Here is a 24538-nt window from a genome sequence, read left to right as displayed (position 1 = left end):
ATTTTACAGGTGTATATGTGTAGGATTTCGCATTTAGGTTAAGGTTTCAGGGTGTAAGAACAACAATTATGGCCTGTTATTTACATGTTTTGAGGGAAAAATTCTCTTTTTTTTTAACGCAAAAAAAAATTAAAAAAATAAAATAAAAGAAAGAAAAAAAAAAAAAAAAAGAAAGAAGAAAAAATATAGCACTCTATAATCTTCTTAGCAAAAAGATTCTCCCCCTTTTTTTTTTCTCTTTTTGTAGTATTTTGGCCAACTGGGTAAAATAAGACGTTTCAGAAGAGCTCCTTTAAGAATTCCTGGTCCATCAGTACAGGAACAAGTCCTCGATCATGTGCAACAAGATAGTTCACATGAATATCGATTGGTGAAGGAACGAAAACCTCGTTCTGCTCCAACAAGAACGAAACGTTCTGGTCGCGATCCTGCTGGTAGTGGTCGCGTGAATCGTGGAACGATTATTGAAATTCATTTTGAAGTGTTGGACGAATGTCAAAAAGGGGACACACAATTGAACCAGAAGGATTTTCTGGAACTTTTGGTTCGTGAGTTCATGGGATCCGAATTAATGGGAGAAGAACAGGTTCCTAAGGAACTTGTTCCTATGGAAGGGGTTCCTATGGAAAATGTTCCAATGGAACGTGTTCCAAGTTTAGTTTCCGGGTTTATGGTTTAAGGTTCAGTGTTTAGGGTTGTAGGGTTCAGGGTTTAAGGTTTAGGGTTCACATTTTAGGGTTCACAGTTTAGGGCTCATAGTTTAGTGTTCACATTTCAGGGTTTTAGGGTTCAGGGTTCAAGTTGTACCGAAGAAAATTTACTCATCCCATATGTGTAACGTTAACAAGGTCGGGAAGGAAAAAATTCAACCCTTATTTCATACGAAATAAAAAAAATCCCCCATTACAAAAAAATTAAATCATGAATTTTTTTTTTTTTTTTTTTTTGTGTGTATGTAATTTTTTAGCATGAATATCATCACATTTTTGTAATTGTTTTAGTAACATCTTATAATAATTATTGTATAGACATGGTTTTTATGATTATATGGAACCATTATATTTTTTTTTTTTTACACGAAAAATATTATGAATACAATGTACATTTTTTTTTTTTTTTTCTCATTATTTGATTTTTTTTCTTTTTTTTTTTATTTTATTTTATTTTACTTTTTTTTTTTTTATAAAGTTCTAATTATATGAATGTTTTAGCATTCTTCCACACTTTTTTTTCGCTGAAATCGTAATATAGTGTCCGCGCTGGGGGGCGCGGGCACTCGCGCGCGGATGTCCCTTACATTTTTTTTACGAGAACAAGATATAACAACTATTGGGGGCAACTTTTCGCAAGAATGCCAACAAAAAAAAAATTTTTAAGGAAAAAGAAAAAAAATAAAAAAAATGAAAGAAAAAAAAAAAAGAGGAAAAAAAAAAAAAAAAAAAAAGTTTTAGGATTCAGGTTTCAAGTTTCCATGTTTTAAGGTGTAAAAACAACAATATATGGCCTGGTATTTAGATGTATTACGGGAAGATTCTTTTTTTTTTTTTTTTTTTCAAGAAAAAATAAAAAGGAAAAAAAAAAAGAAAAATGGGTGTTCTAAAAAAAAAAAAATGTATGTTCTTAAAAAAAAAAAGAAGAATGTTTTTTTTTTTTTTTTTGTAGCTTTTTTTCTGCAGTATCATTAGATTTTAATAAATTACTAAAGACATTCTAATGAAAGTTAATCAGGAAAAAAGGGGAATTACACAAAGATGTACATAAATTCACATGGAAGAAATGTTTCCTCAATATACATAAGTAGGTGTACAAAAAGAAGGAAAAAAAAAAAAAAAAAATGGAAGGGTTCGCCTATGTGTAGGTATATTTTTTTTCTTTGGACCATTATTAGGAGATCCTTATGAATATATTTTTTTCAGGCACGTCGTATGGGATACACCAAATTTGCTTATTAGTCGTCCTTATTCCTCATGACAATTAAATTTTTTATATATATTTCCTTGAGCGTCTCATTTTCTTCAATTTGCGTATGTAGTAAAATAACAGAAGGCCATATCCAATGAGTACTACAGGAACGGCCACAAGGGGCAGTACATAGAGCATAGCAGAGAGTACGGGAAGGATAAATGGCGCGTTGGATGAAACTAAACCAGTCGAAGCGGGCAATGAGGACATTGTGGCGAGGAATTTTATTTTTAGAAGGGATGTTAAAATTAACAGGGAAAATATTCCAAGCACACCAAGAGGAACGAACACTCTATACTTGCTGAGAATATTAAAAAATTTCCGTGCCCCATTTACTTTTCTAATTGGATAACAATGTTTTCCCCCTTCCTTCATATCCAAATAACGTCTAATTTCTGATTCGAGCTTGGCATCGATTTTGTTAAAGAACTTGCGTATAGAAGATATATTCCTGTATGTTTTCCGCTTTACACTATTAATTCTCCTACCATTTTTAGAATTGTTATAATATTCATGTTCCTCTATGGAATATTCATCTAACATGGGTAAATGTATTCCTGTTTTGGCCTTTGCCTTTGTCTTTTCATATCCATTATTTTTGTACATTACATGATAGAAATCTTCGCCAAAATTGTAGTTATGTTTGTCGACGTATCCACCTTTTTGTGAGTAAGTATCTGTGGATATAGTATCCTCATAATCACCATGAAAATCTCTCCTTTTGGGAAAGAGACTTTCCATGGAACTGTCATAATTCGTTGATTTGTCATCATAATGATGACCATTATGATGATGCTGATGATGAGGATGATGACGACCATTATGGTGGAAGTAGTCATGGTCATTACCATGAATATCTCTCATTTGGGGAAAGAGACTTTCCATAGAAGTGTCATAATTGGTGAACAAGTCATCGGAATAGTGGGGAAATCTGGTCTTCTGCATTTTGGTAAATAGACTTTCCATGGAATTGTCATAATTGGTTAATTTGTCAGAGTTCCCATTCTTATCAAATTTGGTCTTCTGCACTTTTGTAAATAGACTTTCCATAGAAGTAGCATCATCATCGTTTAATGTGCTTAATGCACTCACCTAAAAGAACAAACAAAAAAAAGGAAAAAAAAAAAAAAATGTAAGAAAAGGGAAGAAAGTAAGAAATGTATATTATATTATATTTAGGACTCATGTACGCAGCACGTATAAGTATTAATGTTCAGGAAAAGAAAGGGGAAGAAAAAGGGAAGGAAGAACCTTCCCTTTTTCTTCCCCCCCCCTCCTTTCCTTCCTTCCCTTCTCTTCCTTTTTTTCCTTTTCTTTTTCTGCAAAAGGCAGAAACATTTTCCTTCCCCCCCTCCTTTTTTACGCTTCCCCTATGGATCATAGCGATGAATGATAGCAAATACTCAAAATTTTAAATTTTCCCAGTTCATATCTTACATAGTTGCCGGAACATTGCCAGGAGTATACAACAAAGATGAATAGAGGAAGTTTCCTAAGAGATATCATTTTTGTTGTTTGTTGTTGTTCTTCTTCTTTTTTCTTTTAATTCTTTTCTTTCCTTTTATTCCTTCTTTTCTTATCGTAATAAATTTCGGAAAATATGATATATTCTTTTTTTTTATATTTGTGTAGATTATACAATTATTTCATTTCTTTTTTTTTTTTTTTTTTCTCTGCTCTTAGCGTAATAAGGAATATGCTCATGAAATCCTTTGTGTATATGCAACGTACTGTGTATCGTGTTCTATGGTTTTGTAAATATATCTCAAATGAGGTAATTAAAAATGCGCATAATAGTGTACATATAAAAAAGTGTCATAATACAGAATAATAGGTGAATGTTTTCTGTACAAATTATCCAATATTACATTTTTTAAAATAATAAAAATTAAAGTCTTCAGTATGGTGAAGGAACGTTAGATGCTCTCTAAATATATGGCACTTGTAGATACGGAATAATTCAAATTAGATATTTCGGGGAAGAGAAAATATATGTGGACTTATGAATTATTGTTCCAATATAGATATAATGGTGGATGGTCAATTTTTTAACGTTCAAGTTCTAGGTTTAGAATAAATATTTAAATGTTAGGAACGATAGAATATTATTTAATATACGAAATATCAATTTTCACCATGCAATATAAATTCTCCAAAAATAGTTAAGCATGTCCTTCAAATTGTAGAAAATATTAATATTTACAAAATTATTCATGCCACAAAAATGAATATAAAATATACGAATACATAAAACATTTATATATTATCTGCTTTTAATTCTGTCGTAAAGTGAATACTCTTCCAGAGCATTATTCATCAAATAAGGAGGAGTCCTGCAAATATTATGAGGAACATAAGTGGGGATGTCTCTGCTTTGCTTTTCTTTCCCCATGAATTATTATATATTTCTGTAATCTCTCTCAATATCAATATATAACAAAACGGTGTACAAATATTTCCACTCTAGGACAATTTTTTTTTTTTTTCCACGGACACTGTAGAACGAATTTATGTTTTCCTCCTTTTAATTTTAAGGATACTATATGTTGTAAAAGCCGTGTATGGTACGCTATCTAACACATATATATATTATTTATTTAAAATGAGGATTTTTTTTTTTTTACGAACATATTAAAAAAATAGAATAAAGTGGAAATAAATTTTTTTCCATTAATTTTTTTTTTATTGAAGAAACGGCAAGAATATAAAATTAAGATCAGATATAAATAAATTTTTTTTTTGAAAATTTTCATAAATTTATCATAGAATATTATAAAGATAATACCTAAACCATTCGTGGTAAATTTTTTGTCATTTGCACCCAAAAAAAAAAAAAAAAAAAAAAAAAATTGTCGAAGGTGTTGTAAATGAGTAACATAGAAATCATAAAATTGCATAGCACACATTAAAGCAAAAGAATATAATAAAAATTTAACAAAAAAAAAAATACAAATGTTTCAATGATTGTATCTTTGTTGCCTTATAATAGTACTTTGTAACACAGCATCTTAAAGACAATTACTACCAAAGAAAAAGTGATCAATTAAAAATTTTCAAAAAAAAACCCACAGGTGCTCCATTGCCCACATATCTATATTACCCATATGGTACTTCCGTGAAATCTAATAAGCACCAATGCTCATTCTCCGGATCTCCCTTGTACTTTATTTTGACTGCTCCTAACCTTTCCAGTTTATTCCAGTACCAAATTATGACGGATACATTATAAATATGCGAAAGAAAGACATATTCATTGTTTTAGTTCTCTATTTTATTTCCCTTATTCTATTGTGATATATTCTTTCCTATATAAAGAAAAGTCAAAAAATAGTATATCCTTCATAGCTTTGTAATGTTTATTCTGTATGATCCATTTTTGTAGTTGCCCAATTTGACATGGTTACTGTACAGTGAGCATGTTTCATTCGAAATCAAAGAAGATGAAATCACAAATAAGAAATAAGAACCATTATTCGAAATTGCATGAAGCATAAAAAGCTCCATAACATTCAATTTTATTTGAACGAATGGTACGTTCGCACATTTTATAGATGGCAATTTAATATTACACATCCGTTCCTCAAGTGTGACAATGAAAGGCGAGTGAGCATAAAAAAAAAAAAATAATTTAGATTAAATGCATAACATTCCCTTTTAACAACGTCAAATATACTTTTGAGTAAAATAATTTCATTAATAAATATAAAATGTAACATGTGATAATAAGAAGCAAGAGCATATGTTAACACAATTAATTAGAATCCCTGAGTTACCACTCTCTCCAGACCTCCAACCAACTCAGCGGTGTGCTATGTACACATTCATTCATAGCTGTGAGCCAGGCATAGGGCACACCATTAAATGTGAATACGTGAATTGCTCCAGGAAAGCGTATACAATATTATCCAAACGATACCTTCCAACATGTGTACATGCTTACAATTCCCATTTGTTAAGACACTGCTGTTTATCATCAAATAAGTGTAACATTACAGTATTATATCATTCTAAACATAAAAATATATTTCTATTACATAATATTCAAAGGGGACAATACTCATTTTATGCAATGAAACAAGTTATGGGCGTAAATATTTATCAAAAATATATTTCCAATTTGTTACCCCCCGCTGAGAAATATGAATTATACACTACACCATTTGTACATCAGAATATAGCACTAATATTGAATAGTCTAAAATTGAAGAATTCACAGAAATCTTCATTTAAATGAGAACATATAATTATCATCCTGATGAGAAACAATTATCCAATGAAATAATTTCCATTTATGCGAAAATAAATTGGAACATAGTAGGCCACTGCAATTTTAAACTTTTAACTTTGTCTTTGCAAAAAGGGCTCCCTCATTGCTCACATATAAGTTACCTTTCCAACTACACTTAATAATGATCTATATAGGGCACATCCTTTAGAAAACACAATTTTTTTTTTTTTCTGCACAAACAGGTAATATTTTTTTCTCATTTTACAATGTATTCCGCCTATGTGTAATGATAAATAATTTTATGGTTACTTCCTCATATTACAATTATGGGATAGCACTTAAAAAGGTGGAATAAAGCGTTACACAAAATAAATTCCCAATTTTCTGCGATAATATCAATTTACTTAAATTTTCCATTTTTCCAAATTATTTCCCTTGTCATCTGTTAGTGTTAACTCTGCATTCACATTTATTTTTATAAAATTATAATTTTCTCGGCATTTCCATTAAATCACTGTTAAAGAAATAAAACATTTTTCTTTAACTTACTACTATTTATTTGAAAGTGTTTCTATGTTTTCTTCGCATTAGTGTAACATGACTGCTTGGAAAATAAATTTCGACTTTGTTCTCTCATTTTACATTATACATATTATTACATATTTCTTATGTGCAGCACGCTGGGCTTAGTAAAATTTCATTACACATAAATAAAAATACTTCGAGAAGGCACCTTTGGTACATCATCCTTATGTGTACATTAAAGCTGTTCACAAATGTGTAACTCCCATATAATGACACAAACGAAAATATGGATAAATCAAATTTAAATGTATTTGTGTACTGCTCATGGACACCTTTTCCTTCAGATTTTTCCAGATGTCAATATTAATATTTTTCGCACGTGCCAATATATATATAATAATTTGGTGCTACGTCCCTTTCGCCCCTTAAGCTATGCGTTCTATTTCTTCGCTCCATTATTCATTTGCTCCTTTATATTCGTGTACTTCATTTTTCTCTTTGACTTATTATTCCACTTTTTATTCATAAGAATTATTTAAGAAATAATTTTATACAGTACATTGCATATATGGTATTTTTCAAACCTCCGCATTGCTTTAATTAAAGGAGGACAGTAATTTTTACCATGCTATTTGAAAAAAAATATATGTTAAAAAATAAGCAGGGATCTATTTAAATTACACTCCTGTCACATTAGGATAAAGAATAAAAAAAAAAAAAAAATTACAATCCCATATACATGAGCATGGCATACATGCAAATAATTTGATTAAAATTTCTCCAAAGTCCTACATCAGTAAGAGTTCCTATGAATTTATTATGTACACCGTGCTTACTGTACACACTCGCATTATTGCATAGATTATTTGATCCATGCTTGAAGATATATATGTACAAATATATAATGCACACTCTGAAAATATTTTTTCCTCCCAGAAATGCATAAGTGTTTAGGTGTAAAATATTTAAACAATCGCCTAACTTAATACATTTTCACATATTTTGTCCTCCTCAATAGTTCAAATATTTTTAGTTAACTTCAAAAGCAATTGATATTTTATATTTATAAAGTGCGTAAGTGAAAAGAAAAAAAAAAAAAGAATATACTACTGTGCCCCTGGCAATTTGAACGCTGCATACAGATGAAATTATGATTCGTCCAAAATTCTCTTACCACACTGATGTTTTACAAACTCAAAAATAAATGCATTATGAGGGAAAAAAACAGAATAGTTAAACTCTTACTTAATTTTATCGTCCTTACCCTCTTAATATTCACATGGAACTATTCCAATGAGGTACGAGACATGCTCAGATGAAAATTTAAGCGCTCCACAGGGTCCTGCTGTTTCGCTTGCGCAGTTTAAGCAGAAATATTCGTTCACAAATATGCAAAAAAAATATATATAGATATATGTGTGTGTGTATATTTCGTAGCACGTCTCACAATGTTCCAGATGTTTCCCCCATCTTCAGGACATCTCCCTTGGCAAACCGCATGGCCTCGTAAACCAGTTAAGTAAGTCATTACACGTACGAACTAGCAGGTTACTGAGAGTAAACACAGAGGAAGAGTTGAGCCCAAAATATGCATTCCTGAGAGAAAATATAAAACAATTATTAAACGAAGATGGTGCCAATTTTGAAAGAAAATTAATCACCTTATTACGTTACCATAATGGTAACAATAACTTTAGCACCCTAATGAAAAAGGATGATGCGATAAGATACACAGATTCAGTGCAACGTAGAAAAGCTTGCAAGAAGGTTCCTGATTCATTGAAGTATCATAATAATTGTAATAGAACTGCAGAAGGCTATGATCTCTATGATTTTTATGATGATGACAACGACAACGATTATAGGAACAGTGAAGAAACATTCTATGATAAAGGTACCTCCCGAGGCATCCACTCATTTGATGATAGTAAATACCATTATGCCCGTGATAGAGTATACGGTGCACGAAAAAACTGTGAGTCGTACAGAAAAAGACGCCACCCATCAAAATATAAGAACACGCATGATAAAGAATTATATAAATCAAGAAATCCATATAGAGGGTTCGAGTGTAAAAACAGTAGAAACAGATTTTTCCCTTCCTTATTTAAATTTTTTAAATCCATTGACACATTTTACGAGAAGGAATTAATGAAGATGATGACATATAGTAGAACTCGTACGCACGCCAAAAATAGATCACGAAAGCAGAAAATATACTTTAATGTTCTTTCTCCATTTCTGATATCCTCCTTATTATTGATTGGATCTATTCTACTACATTATCCTGTAGGTATTGTTTCAGCATTTGTAATATATTTTATAACTGTGCTTTACGTGTTGTATAAGACGGTGAAAGTGGCAAAAAAATGTTCCTCCCTAGACTGGATAAAGGACAAACGACGTTGTGAGCTGATTGCTACTCGAGGAAAAAATTATTTTTATTACATTCATTAAATTTATTCCAGAAGAAGGTATTACTCTTAGATGGTAAGCAGGCAATGGTATACGCACTGCTACTTGTATAACCGAAATATTGACGTAATACGGATAAAATATATTCCCTCTAGGTTTCCGTCCTAGGGAAAAAATCCTACGATATTTTATGCTTCCTCCAGTATAAATTTCCTACACAAATGTATACGTAACATTCTATACCTATTTCATGGATCTACATAATTCATTTGTCATAATAGAGTGGGGTTCTCCGCAATATTCCCCCTTTTTTTTATTTTATTTATTTATTTTTTAATTTATATTATTGTTAAACCTACCAAGGTGCTTATGTGCTTTAATTTTCACATTACAGCAACATTCCAATAATTTTTTTTTTTTTATTTTGTTTCATAGTTTTCCATCTATTATTTATGATTTGCGATTTATTATCTATTTTCTTTATATGTATAATCTTTTCCTAATGTATTTTTAGATATGTGAATTATGAACCACATTATACTATCATCTGTGCAACTGCATTCGCCCTTTCATATGGTGCTTCTGTATACTTAACACACATATATGAAAGACACGCATAGTAATAACTTCATGTAGTAGACGCTACAATTTTAAAGATATTCCAATTAAATGGGAAATATATTTTACCCACACTTATGAATAAACTGAAATATTATGGTTCCCTTGGACGTTTTATTTTTTCCGAAATTTTCTGTATCGTTAATTCGAAAATGGAAAATGTAACCAAAGGTAAAAAAAAAAAAAATGTTTAGATTTGTTCCATAAATGCATAATTTGCAATAGACATTTTCATGTCTTGTTTACTCTTGCCACCACACATATAAAAATTTGGTGTCCTTTTTTTAAGGAAATTATTTATTTTTCATACTATGCTTTGACATTTTTCTGAAGAAATAAGATTCGCGTAATTTATTTCTAGCCCTTTTGTATATTATTAATTATTCACCTACATTTGCATTTAAGCTCTCTTCCATCACAGCATGACAAGAAAGCTAGAAGGTTGTTTTATGGTGAAGCGAAGATAAGGTTTACTAAAATGTCATTATTTCTACATTATAAAAAAAAGTAGGTAATGTTACATAGGATAAAATAGCGCGTATTGTAGCTGCGTCCCCTTTTTCTTAAATCCTTAAAGTGTTATTCTTAAATGTGCTTACATTTAGGAATGAGAAAAATGCACAACTGGTGTAAATACATATACATTCAAATAAACACGAAATAGTAAAATTTGCCGTAAAAAAAAAAAAAAAAAAAAAGTTATGTAAAAATAGCACGAAATATTTATACAGATAACCGTGTTAATATCAAAATTTTTACAAGTCTCCTATGAGAATCTCCTATTTGTGAGGCGCCCCTCCGAAGAATGCTATGAAGGAACTGAACAATTTAACGTAATCGTAAATTACAAAAGCAAATATGATTCGCTTCGACAAATCATACATAATGATATAATGTTTTTTTTTTAAATAAACTAATACTGACAAAAAGACCTTTTAAATATACAATTATAAATGATTCATTTTTTCCTCTAAAAAAGCATTGCTACTCTTCATAGTGTAGGTGTTATTTTTCCAAGCGAAAACACACATGCCACAGTATACGATAAACACTTCAGATATGTTATATACATATATGCCACAAATTCGTATGTGGGTTCCTCCACTTATATACTATGAGTGCGCAAAGAATGGTGAAAATGTATAATCGAAGTGGAAATATATCCTTAAACCAAGCATTAACTTTAATCACTTCAGCCACTCCTTAAATAATATTTTAGTAATTTCAACACACTTTATAATATTACGATCAATCTAATATGCCGCACTCATACTAATTAATAATGTTCGAAAAGAAGTCGTAAAATTACACACAAAAAAAATTTGTTGATAGACACTATGGAAAAATAGTGCGTTGCTTCAACTTTTATTATATAAGCATAAGTTCTTTATCTTTTTTCCTTTTTTTTTTTTTTTTAAATAATATCATTTTGCTGCTCCTGCTGTACTGTGCCTATTCTATTATTTTATAATCTTTTCGCATAAATTCATACGGCTCATTTTTTTGTAGTTCACTTTTACTATAATATTGTACAGTTTTTATGGTTATTTCCGCAAAGAACATGTATTCCTGCAATTACACTTTGATTTAATAATACTTTTATTTTATGCTCCTTGAATAAATTCTTTAATTATGTTTTTAAATATAACTAAAGGTTTTGAAATATTTTCAATTTTCAAAGAATAAGAGAGAAAACACAAAGAAAAATGTTATGGATATAATAGAGCAGCTACGGAATTACATTTTCCGAGGTATTTCATTTGGTAGCTTAATTTAGTTAATTCTTTCGTCTGACACAAAAAAATATTGTCAGTGCTGAAGACGTCCTAAATGAAAAGGCTAGCATATAAAAATTTCGTACTTAATACAGTTTTCACAATTACTCCCTTAATATGATAAACATGGAATTCTTCTAACAACGTAAGCTAAGTAATCTCCTTAATTCGTGTGCTACTTCTTTGCTCATTGTGTATGTTGAAGCTGAATTTTGTCTTTTTTTCCCTTCTTTTTCCTCTTTTCCTTTTTATTATTATTTCTATTTTGTTTTATTGTTTTTCTTTTCATGTGTGGTAAGGAATAATTTTTTTTTTTTTGAGCATTCGCATCCTTTTTATTTTATTTATCAGAACGGATTTTTTGCTTGTATAACGTGGTACGGACTTTTGTACTACCACGCATAATGAATACCTACTTTGCAATTCGTACAAAAAAATATTATAATTTAAAAAATATTATAATTTAAAAAATGCTATTTACATTGTTAAAAAAAAAAAAAGAAAAAAAAAGGCAAAATATATGAATAGCTTAATTTCATTTCATGTATATTAAGAATAAAAATGGAAAGCCCAGACTCAATTATTTTTCATTTTAAAAATATAACAAAAGGAAAGATGATATTTCCCTTTTCGTAGCCTCCAATTTTTGTTTATTGAATGCGGATTCCTTTTCTACTTCTGAAAAATATTTTTTCGTTTCTTTTCTTTTTCCGCTGAGTGCTGAATCTAAAAAACGTATATAAAAAAACGCTAATGGTTTAAAATTTTATTTTTTTTATTATGCTATTATTTATAAATATATAAGGAACTTTTAAGGTAATATATATTCATAGAATATAAAAGCATTATGTGGGCAATGTATAAATAATACCTGATGTACATAAGAAAATACCTGCTTTATTTTTATATATATTAGTTCTGTTCTTTTAAATTTATTAGTAGTGTCCATATTGAAATAATTATAACAAGTACATTAATTATGTACCTGAAATATATTTGTTTCTTCTTTTTCATAATTATTGTGAAGTCATAAACGCTTGTAAATTTTTTTTTTTTTTTAATTTTCCCTTATTTTAAAAATAAAATTTTGTTTAATTTATGACAATTTTTATCTTAATTAGTAGCTTCTTGAGAAAAAAAAAATTAAATGCTTTTCCATTTCTTTTTATTTCTGATTTCTTTAAAAATGAAATTTATTATCAATATGAAAAGTTATTCATTGGGGTTATTAAACACTTAAATACCATTTGTCATTAGTTAGATTTTACATATACAGACGTTATATATTTTCGTAATTATAACATTATGTAGGTACTTAATATCCTTTTGAGCGAATCAATCATATAGTCTTCATACTGTTCCATTTGTACGTATTATGTATATGTATATAAGTATACATGTATTATATGTGGTACAATCGTTACTTTCCTTAATATGTACATTATATAAAAAATCGGCTATCCCCTGTATATTTTTCTAACTTATGAAATGAAAGCGTTAAGGAAAAGTTATTTAGATCACGAGTAACAGTTTCTTTTATGGAAACCATTATAGCGTAACTTAATATTTTACGAAAGGGATATAGAGATAGATGGCAATCTCTATGAAACACTCTACGAAAAAAGAAATAAATGTTTTCCCCTTTTCTGTTAAACTATTTTTGTTCTCTTTCCTAATTTGGATTATAACCGGTTCTAATCAGGTAGGACAACGAAAAATAGAGAAAAAATACTCGAAGACGTCCTGCAAAACTTTGAGGACATATATAAACGTTTACCCCCCCCTGTATACTAAATAATGTACATATAGTGTTTCTACATTCGTACTTAAATAGCCATTTGTATTGCATAATTCTATAACATTCGTTGTAATTTTCAGGGAAATCCTTCAAGAAAATGGGGTCACAGTGAGCACCACAGTTTGAAAAAAAAAGTAGACTTCAGAAATAACAGATGGTTAGCGGGAAGAGATAGTCAGGGTGAAGCATCACATGAGCGGGATAACTTTGAAAATTTAGAGGTTCTAATAAAAACGATGCGAAAAAAAATATAATGTTTAACGCTGTGGGAGTATCGACATTTGGACGATACCCACCGTGACACTGTAGCAACATAACACAAGTGAACATCCTTGCAATATATAAGCATTATGTTATTATCGAGCTTCACTTCTGATGGACAAGCCATATATACACAATGTGTTTGCTATTTTCCCTTTCCTTCTTTCAGGATTACTATGCTATATTAGGAGTTCCTAAAGATGCGACAGAAAATGATATAAAGAAAGCCTATAAAAAGTTAACCATGAAATGGCACCCAGATAGACATGTAGATCCAGAGTATAAAAAAATTGCTGAAGAAAAATTCAAGATTGTGCTTGAAGCATATGAAGTCCTATCAGATGATTATAAAAGGAGAATTTATGATCTGTATGGTATAGAAGTGTTGAAAGGGAATTTTACAATTTACGACGATGGCGAGGAACGAGGTATTAGTGATCATCCCATATTTTCATTTTACAAGCCGAATATAAATGCCTCTGAAATGTTGAATAAATTTATAGATCCAGTTAAGAACTTCTCATTTAAGTCAGCCTTCAATGAACGATTTCAACAAGTTTCAGATTTTATTAATAACGTGAAATCCAAGATAAACTCCCCGCCCACCCCAGGAGGTAGGACAACTGAGATGTTCTTCCTGCGCGTATATATAATATCAGCATGTTTATAAATTATACACTTGCACAATAAAACTGAAACATGAGGCAAAGGAACAAAAGAAATGGATTGCAAATATAAAGCTACCATTTCGAATTATTACTATGTCAAGTGTAACGTTTCTTCCTTTTATTTGTAATATAGAAAAAGCACACCCGTTTGTGTGCGATATATAGAGTAGATGCATTTCACTGTATACCCTTCTGTCCCCTTTCCGATACAGGCACTACTTGGGATAACACGCCTAAGTCATGCGAAGCATCTCTTCCTGTGACATTAGAAGAATTATATAACGGATGCCAAAAAAAACTAAAAGTTACGAGAAAGAGATATAATGGACCCGTTTCTTATGACGATCAGAAAGTGCTAACTGTAGATATAAAGCCAGGATTATGTGACGGAACTCAAATTATATTCCAAGGTGATGGGGATCAGGTGTCTCCTTGGATAGAACCGGGAAATTTAATTTTCAATGTAATAACGAAAGAACATAACATATATACAAGAGAGGGTAATAATCTCATTTTTAGGTGTGTATTAACCTTAGATGAAGCGTTAAATGGCTTCAGATTTGGGCTCATAACATTAGATAATAGGGAGTTAATCATAAGAGTAGATGATATTGTTGCTCCCAATTCTAGAAGAACAATTCCAAACGAAGGAATGCCTATTTTAAATAATCCATCAAAAAGGGGGGATCTAATAATTGAGTTTATAATTGTATTTCCCCCCAATTTGAGCCCCGAAGAAGAAGATACCCTCAATGATATTTTATGTAATAGAAGATGAAAGTAGTTAGGAATTACGGGATACAGAGGAAAATATCATCCTACCAATTAGCAGACAGACATATTGATAGATTGATAAATATATCAAACATATGACTGTCAAATATATACAAGCTTTTCCTATTTTTTTACCAAAATGAAATGCGTACAACAAAAATACAACTGCATTGTGATATTTCCATATAATGCTCCAGTTGTGAATGGAAAAATGTTGTTGTAAAATGTTATGTACACATACCCGTCTTTAATTAAATAATATTTTCCATTTTTATTTGTCCTTTTTCCTTTTTTTCTTTTTTTTTTTACGTGTAATTTTTCTTTTTCCCCTTTTTCTTGGGAATATTAGCATATGTATATATCTCTGTGTATAAATCTTACATATATTGATGCTTCCATCAGAAAGTTAAATTGTGCAAAAATGTCTTCAAACCTGCATATGCACAATTTAATTTTACATAATTGTTTGAACATAGGAAAAAAGGGGGGGAAATTCTTCCATAACAAATTTTATGATTTTAGCAAAATATACAATATGGTATACAATATGGTATACAATATGATATACAATATATCATTTATCATCATTTAAATAATTATCTCGCATATTATATCATTCCATATGTTAGAAGGTTATATTAATCTTTATCACAGTGGATTCAGAGGAGCGCCCTGCAAGTTGTCCAGAATGCTCGGCGCAAAGGCATTTCCGTTAATCAGTACTCTACGATGGCTGTTGCAGCTGCTACTATAAATTTTAAGTATATGAAAGACGGTAATTCAAATGTAGTCCTTCTTAAGGATACCCATTATGGGAGTAACACAATAAATAATCTGGTACTTATATCTACGTATAGTTTTAGTATTTATTCAGTCTTTAAGGCACAGTTATATCTTTCGAAACATGGGTTATCATTTCTGCTCATGTTCCCACCTACCTAACGAAGCATAAAATGCGCAAAGCACACATTCCCATTGCGCCTATTCAACAAACAATTTATTTAAAAACTAATTTTTTTTCATATCAATTCACAATTTAATAAGGCTAAAGAAGAATTCCTAACATTAGAATATAAAATATTTCCCATTAACTCCCCCCTTATTCACCATCAGAAACCTATGATTCATTTTCACAAATTTTTAAGGTAGGCCCTAATTCATATTAACACAGAAAGGTTCGATTTGCATGTATTGTAATATGAGACATGCCTTTTTTTAAAAAAAAAAAGCACGTTTTTATAATTATTCGCTTATTACATTATATAAAGCGATAAATCTATTTTTCTATGAAGCGGAAATTTTATAAAGAAGAGGAAAATATTCTTTCTTTCCTTTTTTTTTTTTTTCCCCCCCTTTTTGCATTCCCATTAAATAAGCAAATAATTGCAATATCATTGGAGCGTATTCTACTGAAAACAAAATGATAATACAATTCACTGTGTAAGAACCAATAATTAATAATAAAATAGATGATTTCATGTCTATGTCTGCTCCTCTATTGTGTGCTAAACGAAAATTCCTACTGGGCGGGGTATTTCCTTAAGAGGATAAATAAAATAATATGCGATGAATTAATTTTACTGTACATAGAGAGCTGATGTATGTAAATAAACACACAATTGAACACTATTCTAATTTTTTTTTTTTTTTTCTTTTCTTTTCTTTTTCTCGTCAAGGGATGAAATAAACGAATGGACCAAAAAAGAAGGGAATATCTATAGGCCGGTTTCAATTCGATTTTTCAAATTTGAAAAGAGGTACACGCAGGTACACCAAAAAGGGAGACAACAACAAAAATATAATAATAATAAGGGAAAGAAATTTAGAAGGTCACAAAGGAAGAGATGCGGAAATAGCCGCACAGAACGAGCGAAGTAAAACGACGGGGGGACGCAAAAAATAAAATACGTAAGAAAATTAAGAATGACAAAAAAAAAAAAAAACTTTACCAATTTACAGCAAAATGTAAAGTTCCCTTTTCTGTATTAAATTTAAAATAATCTAATTAATTAATAATTTAATGTAATCCTTATAGGGATTATATAATAGGAATATTTTATGTTCATTCAAATATATGGAATAGAAAATAATTCTTTATTCCAATATAATAATATGAAAAAAAATAGTACATTTTAAGATTAATTAAAACACATATATATAATTAGGCAATATTTAATGTAAAAATATGTGCATACATCAAAAAAAGAAAAATGTAAATGTAACATACACATTTTGACATATATATATGTATTAACTAATTTTTGTAAATGTACAATCTAATTTTTTGTTGGAAATGTTATTATTTAATAATACTAAAAAAAAAGAACTTACAAAATAGTTAAAAAAAAAAAAAAAAAAAAAAAAACAAAAAACAAATTATAATAAAAACATCTTGAGGATAGAATTAATACAATATATTTAAGTTAATATATTACTTTTATGACTTCATGAAATTTTCTTTTGAGGAGTATACTATTTTGCATCTTTCTGCTACACGTCTTTATTCTTCATTGACTTTTTTTTGGGAAGAAGATTTTTTTTTTAAGTTGAACTTGGGGAAAAATGATTTTCCTAATAGTTTCATTGCGGTATAATATGAAAAAATCAGAGCTAAGATCAAAGCAGGAGTACCAGCAAAAGGACTGACAATAACTGAACCAACGATTCCTCCGATTGCTAATAAAAACGATAAAATTAAACTTGCAATTGCTTTAGTTGTGTTTCCTAATTTTTTAAAACGTTTTCTAAGATCCCCAAAAATGTTAAATCCTAATGTTGATCTACTAACTGAATTTATCAAATTTTGTTCCATGGTTAAGTTTGGATTTTGGGTTACTTTATTAGTCATTTCTTTTATATTTTTAGGAACAGGAACATTATCATAAATTGATTTTACATTATTCAATACTGTGTCTTTTATTGTTTCCGATGTTTTTCCAATACCAGTTGAAATATCTCCTACTTTTTCTGTAACGCATTCTTTTATAGTCTTTCCAATTTTTGGTATCACTTCATATTCCAGGTTTCCTATATTTTTATTAATGGTATCTTTTATATCATTAATTTTGGGCTGAACAACTTCATGATTAATGTCGTCCAATGTGTCCAGAACAGTTAATTTTATATTGTCCAACTTCGGTTTTACGTTAGATTCGATATTTTCTGTTATTTTTTCAAGAATAGCATCTTTTATTCCTTCACATTTAGGTTTTAAATCTTCTGGTTCGAGACTTCCAATTTTTTCTAATATTGTCCCTTTAATTGATTCTATGGGAGGCTTCCAATCACCGTTTTCAAGTGTTTTCAGTGTATTTGCGATATTTTCTTTTATCATGTCAATATTTTTTTTTACTCCTTTATTTGCTGAAATTATATTATCTATAATATTCTCTTTTATTAATTCTAATGCTGGATCTCGGTTCATTTCAACTTCATAAATGTTACTCATAATTTTATTTGTGAATCCTTTGAAGAATTCATTTTCCGTTTCCTGAGGTCCTTCATCCCTAATTTCATTATCTTCAGGACACTCTACAATTTTTATACCATTAGCAGGGTTAACATCTTTTCCTATTTCACGTGGTGGACATTTCGCTAGTATTTTATTATCACGATCTTTTTTCATATCATTAAGGTTTTGATAACTTGGATTTATAAATTCTAATTTTTTATCAGCCTCTGTTTCTTGAAAAAAACGTTTATTATGCTCAAACATTACAGGTTGCTTTCGCGTAGATTTTTTTGCAGGGAATGGTGGAAGATTTTCCTCCGAATATACTTCTGATATATTTACATTGGATAGACTTTTCGAATTTCCATTAGCTGAACTACTTGCATTGGCACTAGTATGTACGTGAGGGCGTCCATTGGGAGGACCACTTAGAGGCGGTCCTTTCATTGGACCATTTTGAGGATAACCCTTTGGTGGTACTTGCGTGTGTCCATTAGGAGGACCACGTAGAGGAGGCCCTTTCAGTGGCCCGTTTTTGTGAAAACCATTTGGAGGTACTTGCGGGTGCCCATTGGGAGGACCACTTAGAGGAGGCCCTTTCATTGGACCATTTTGAGGATAACCCTTTGGTGGTATTTGTGGGAATCCTTTCGGGGGACTATTTAGAGGCGGTCCTTTCACTGGCCCGTTTTTGTGAAAACCATTTGGAGGTACTTGCGTGTGTCCATTAGGAGGACCACGTAGAGGAGGCCCTTTCAGTGGCCCGTTTTTGTGAAAACCATTTGGAGGTACTTGCTGGGGCCCATTGGGAGGACCACGTAGAGGAGGCCCTTTCATTGGACCATTTTGAGGATAACCCTTTGGTGGTGCTTGCGGGTGTTCATTTGGAGGACCACGTAGAGGCGGTCCTTTCACTGGCCCGTTTTTGTGAAAACCATTTGGAGGTATTTGTGGGAATCCTTTCGGGGGACTATTTAGAGGCGGTCCTTTCATTGGACCACTTTTGTGAAAACCGTTTGGTGGTACTTGCGGGTGTCCATTTGGAGGACCACGTAGAGGCGGTCCTTTCAGTGGCCCGTTTTTGTGAAAACCATTTGGAGGTACTTGCGGGAATCCTTTCGGGGGACTATTTAGAGGCGGTCCTTTTCGGGGCATACCAGGTGGTGCTATTTTTACCCCAACTTCTGGAAATTCTGAGTAACTACATGGTTTATCCCATGGTTTACAATAATTGGAGTCATACGTTGTCATCCTTAGTACATCTACTTGTGATAAAGATCTGTTCTTATTGATCCCAAAACTTTGGGTCATTCCTAGGTCCACATTGTTACTGCTATTATCCCACTTCTCTGTAAAATAGGGTTCCTATAAAAAATGGGTAAAGTATAAAAAGATGAAATTACGTTATATACATGTATGCGTCATTATAGTTAACATTAATATGTACAATGTATGCACTTTCAGAGTTTTTACACTGGAGGCTGATTAAAGAAGCAAGCATAATACATCTAGACGCAATAATGCGTATTCAAAATTATATATATTCATACATCAAGTGCAAGTTTTTAAACATATAATTTCTTCTATCTTACATTGCTACGGCAATATAGGATCCATATTGCAAGAACGCATACTGAAACTTTGTTAACAAATTGCACTATATTTACTTTATGTTTAACACTACATCCTATTATTCTTTCTATTATTGATGGGAAAAGCTCTGTTGATGATTTTATATTGGATTCACTACCATCGTTCGTAGCAGTCTTTAATACTACACATCTTTTCTGCGCCATTATGTAAACTTTTTAAATTGAATAATATCATAATTACTTAGAAGAATTATAATCTTCATTAGCTATTTTTTTTTTTTTTTTTTTTTGTAACTTAACAATATAATACTCCTTACATATTTTTTTCAAACCACGGTACAATTTGAACATTTAGTTGTAAATCTATATCTTCACTAGGAGTGACAAAAGCATAAACTACATATCCTGTAACTTCAGATTTAACTGCTGAACTGTATGTATACTTATATGCATTTTGTATCTATGCCCTACGTGCTCATATGTGAACGCATAAATAGGTTTATTGTTTCTCAAGGACAATAATAAATTATACATTGAAACTTTTTCCTATTAAGAACCAAAAATATTTTTAATTCTTGCAAGATAAAATATTCACATGATGTAAATAGATAACAGATTAGGGATTATTAATTAATTAATACGTTACGAAAAATATAAAAATATCCTTGTTCTATTTTTCGTTTGCTGATCATGTCTTGCTCTACAACACTTGGCTTATATATATATATATATATATATATATATATATGGGAAGAGAACTGTTTGCAGGATACACCTATATGGTAGATAATGCACATACAATAGACCATGCAACATATCCTTCTCAGCGATGCAGGCGATATTTTATATATTTCCTTAGGCCAAAGCAAAGTTCTTGACATAACTTTTACTTCGTGATAAAAAAGGTTGTCCTCAGGGGCCTCATTTTATTACATAATAATGAATCAACCAGGGGGCATTCAGAGTTAGGAATATAATCGAATAGGCAAATCTTCGCATATACATATATAGGTATATAGATACGTAAGTAGTATATATATACCTAGGCACTCTTTGGTTTGATTTTCAACAAGCTCTCGGCAAGTGAAAAATAAAGAGTATGCTAGATTTTAATGTTAGAAAATTGTAGCTTTCTTTTACAAGAATAAGAAAGTATAAAATATACTTTGGCCGCGATACATGCACTACTATGTAAATATATTGTAACATTAACGATGAAAGACGAAACAAAATACGTAGATAAAAGGAAAATTTCAAATTATGCACATGCGACTATAGAAATGCGGGCGAGAATAAGTTCAGGATAAAAAACAGAAATACGGTATATATGATCAAGCGAAATTATACAGTAAAAAAAAAAGTTAAAGTAAAAAAAAAAAAAAAATTATTATTATTATTATTATAAAACTGGAAAATGCATATAATAATAACATAATGCAGGGAATGGAAAAGTATGAGCAGAAGCGAGAGAACGTTAAAATTATTATATTTGCTTATGCTTAAAAATGTACTTTAAATTTAAAAAATATATATAGGAAACTCTTTAGAGATACCGTGTAAAAATTTACGAAGAAACGTAGAAATTATTAAAAGAAATATAAATATATATTTTCCTCTGAAAAATGCAAATTATAAAATAAATTGCATAAAAAATTAATAAAAAAATCTGAACTACAGATATAATAATATTATACGTAAAACGTTTTTCCCTTCTGTAATTAAAATAAGCGCAATTTTTATATATAATATGATAATAAAAATAAAAATAATTTTAAATATGTTTTTATTTATTGAAAAATATGATGCACACATGCAGCAATTTGGGGATATATAATATAAAATTGTGCTCCTATTATACTACATATATTTAAAAATTGCTACATCATCAAAATGGTTAAAAAAAAATTTTAATTTTAGAACGAATTGTATTTTAGTGTATAGAAATAGAAAGCATACTTTTTATAAAAAATATATATTTTTTATCTTTTTAAATAATAAATAAAACAGTAAAAAAACATGAATAAGAAAGAAAGATAAAAAAGCGTTATTATATCACTTTTAATTTTTAATCTTAAAGAATACCTTCTGAATATAAAATTTTGGTAATTTATTTTTAATATTTTACTTTTACCCGCTTCGCCAAAAAATTTCCAATTAACGTTCTTACATGCTACAAATCTTCTCGTAAAAAATAAAGAATACATTGTTATAATATATAGATTAAAAAAAAAAAAAAAGGATTGTACAGTTTAGGCAAAAAGAAAACTCAGCATAGTATATAAAACGGTATTAATAACGTATGTTTTATTTTATTCTAAATATTCTTTTGTTTATTTTTCTTATTTTTTTTTAGATGAATTTACGGTGTATAACGTAGAAAGAATTCTCATTTGTCCATGCTTTATGCAAAGATGTACTATAATATGAAAGGAACTGTAAGCCTCAACGCACTTTTTTTCCTGTGGAACTTAGCTGGTGCCCTATTGGGGGGACGTGCTTATTGAAGCACATGCCCATCACCTTAAAGTTTTCCTTTTATCGCTACCCTTTTTCTTGTAAGTCTAACAATACCTGCTAAGGGGACACAAATAGGGGGGGGGAATCATGTACACGCTGGTACGTGCGCACTGGTATGGTATCACCCCGAGGGGGCGATACACTTCACATAAAACATGTTTACCACGACATATGCACACAGCTCTATGCAGGGGTGGTAAACAAGAGTGCGCTTAATTCGCGCAGGTCTTAATATGTCTGACATGACTCGCTTATTCATCCGAATTGACACTCATATGAACTTTCTCGAGTTGCAATTTGTTCAGCGCACACGCATTAATAATCATACCGCTGCTCTGCTTTTGTCATCAAGGCCGTCATCTGTTGGGGTAGTCGAACTCATGTTGTCGCGTTTGTATCTTTTCCCTTCGTTGCGATTTCGCGGCGTAACGATATATGTCTGGGGTACGGTTTTCGGCCAGTTGTTCGAATTTCGCTAATCCGCGTGGTTAACATGTGGGTGAAGGAAAAAGTTATAAAAAAAATGATTCCTAAACAGGTAGAAATATTTTTAAATACATATCTAGCAACATAGAACCGCGCAAATTTAGAAACTGATCATGTTAGAAATATGAATTTAGGATTACTTAATTAAGCAAAAAATTTTACTTAAAAGGTAATGTTATAAAATACGTATTTTTTTTGCTTTATTTCCTTCTTACTTCCAATTCACCTTTGGCTATCTTTTTTACTAAGAAAAGATGTTACATCCATTTGAGTATCCCCCAATTGCGAAAAAATAGTTTACCTTTTTCTTTACTATAATATACATCCTTTCTTCAATGATAAGGGGAATGCCCGTGCAAAGTATTGCACAGTTAAACACTAGTTCGCATGCCAAAATGATTTTAAGAATAGTTTTTGTAAATTCAATGAACTGGAAATGTAAATTCGCGTAGTATAACGTTAGACAACATCCTAAATAATTTTCCTATTTTTTTTTTTTTTTTTTTTTTTTTTCTTCCTCTCTTTTGAAAATATAATAAAATATGTTATTACAGAGAAGTAGAAAGATAGACACTCATATGGCGTGAAATCATTTGAACTAGATTTTTCCTTGATTCTCCTCATGCTTATTAAGAGCACAGTCTCCGCCCATTTTTCGAGATGCTTGCAACTTATCATGCACATAAATGGGAACCCGTAAAAGCGAAATTAATTTTTTAGCTCATTTTACATTATAATTAAACATGCAACGCACATACAGATTAATTAACGAAACTGAAAATCTAAGATACTAAATATATATGCGGCATTGGAATGAAAACAAATTGATAAACACACTTCCGTAAAAAGAGTGTTTGTATTAAGGCGTTTATACATACCACTGAATATGCATATGTACATATAGTATATGTGTGCATATTGAGCGAAAAATACATTCCTCCTGCTCCTACTTAAGCTTCTAAATATGCACTGCTTGCTTTATAACTTCCTCTTATTGCTTATAATTAATTAACTAAAGTTGTTTTATCTTTATACAATGGAATATTGTGCTTCATGAATCATTGAAAGACATTTTTAACATCTTTTTGTAATTATCGAGAAAAATAAATCTAAATATACATACGTTATAAAAATGAAGCTCCTTAAAAAAAATATAAATATGTACATATATTATTTGTATAGCATTCGCGACTTCTGTATGCACATTGCTGATATAACTAAATCACAGACATGATACGACGGAAATTATAACGCGCAAAAAAATATCGTTAAAAATAAACATCGAAAAGATGCATATTAAAAAAGGTATACATGATAGGGAGAAAATAAAATTCCAACGGCGTCTCCTACTTCGTAGCAATAAAAAGATAAGGATACAATCCATAATATTTATATAGGAATATTATCGTTGCTATGCTAAATTTTCGATTTCAAATATAGCGAATTGTAATACACGATGCGGGGAAGA

At 30.3% G+C, this 24538-nt stretch overlaps 6 protein-coding genes across 6 annotated transcripts; 4 read left to right on the top strand and 2 right to left on the bottom strand.

Moving 5' to 3' along the window:
* Positions 1 to 247: 247 nt before the first annotated feature.
* On the top strand, positions 248 to 679 carry PKNH_0216500 (SICAvar, type I (fragment); the record flags this gene model as incomplete). Its single annotated transcript, XM_002257798.1, has 1 exon — positions 248 to 679. A coding segment is annotated over one exon (432 nt), but the record flags the coding sequence as incomplete, so codon positions are not given.
* Positions 680 to 1983: 1304 nt separating this feature from the next.
* On the bottom strand, positions 1984 to 3468 carry PKNH_0216400 (uncharacterized protein; the record flags this gene model as incomplete). The annotated part of the gene is made up of 2 exons (XM_002257797.1): positions 1984 to 3054; positions 3400 to 3468. The coding sequence occupies 2 exons, from the start codon at positions 3466 to 3468 to the stop codon at positions 1984 to 1986; spliced, it is 1140 nt and encodes a 379-aa protein (XP_002257833.1).
* A 1977-nt stretch (positions 3469 to 5445) lies between these two features.
* On the top strand, positions 5446 to 6196 carry PKNH_0216300 (hypothetical protein, conserved in P.knowlesi; the record flags this gene model as incomplete). Its single annotated transcript, XM_002257796.2, has 2 exons — positions 5446 to 5565; positions 5690 to 6196. 2 exons carry the CDS (start codon positions 5446 to 5448, stop codon positions 6194 to 6196), a joined length of 627 nt encoding a protein of 208 aa, XP_002257832.2.
* A 1730-nt stretch (positions 6197 to 7926) lies between these two features.
* On the top strand, positions 7927 to 9172 carry PKNH_0216200 (Plasmodium exported protein, unknown function; the record flags this gene model as incomplete). The annotated part of the gene is made up of 2 exons (XM_002257795.2): positions 7927 to 8013; positions 8192 to 9172. The coding sequence occupies 2 exons, from the start codon at positions 7927 to 7929 to the stop codon at positions 9170 to 9172; spliced, it is 1068 nt and encodes a 355-aa protein (XP_002257831.2).
* Positions 9173 to 13114: 3942 nt separating this feature from the next.
* Positions 13115 to 15028, top strand: PKNH_0216100 (heat shock protein, putative; the record flags this gene model as incomplete). Its single annotated transcript, XM_002257794.1, has 4 exons — positions 13115 to 13225; positions 13402 to 13542; positions 13752 to 14196; positions 14463 to 15028. The coding sequence occupies 4 exons, from the start codon at positions 13115 to 13117 to the stop codon at positions 15026 to 15028; spliced, it is 1263 nt and encodes a 420-aa protein (XP_002257830.1).
* A 2496-nt stretch (positions 15029 to 17524) lies between these two features.
* PKNH_0216000 (Plasmodium exported protein, unknown function) lies at positions 17525 to 20271 on the bottom strand (the record flags this gene model as incomplete). Its single annotated transcript, XM_002257793.1, has 2 exons — positions 17525 to 19840; positions 20068 to 20271. 2 exons carry the CDS (start codon positions 20269 to 20271, stop codon positions 17525 to 17527), a joined length of 2520 nt encoding a protein of 839 aa, XP_002257829.1.
* Between the last annotated feature and the right edge of the window lie 4267 nt (positions 20272 to 24538).

This window comes from Plasmodium knowlesi (assembly GCF_000006355.2).
Source record: "Plasmodium knowlesi strain H genome assembly, chromosome: 2".
Taxonomy (NCBI): Eukaryota; Apicomplexa; class Aconoidasida; order Haemosporida; family Plasmodiidae; genus Plasmodium; species Plasmodium knowlesi.
This window is presented reverse-complemented; position numbering and strand designations above follow the sequence as displayed.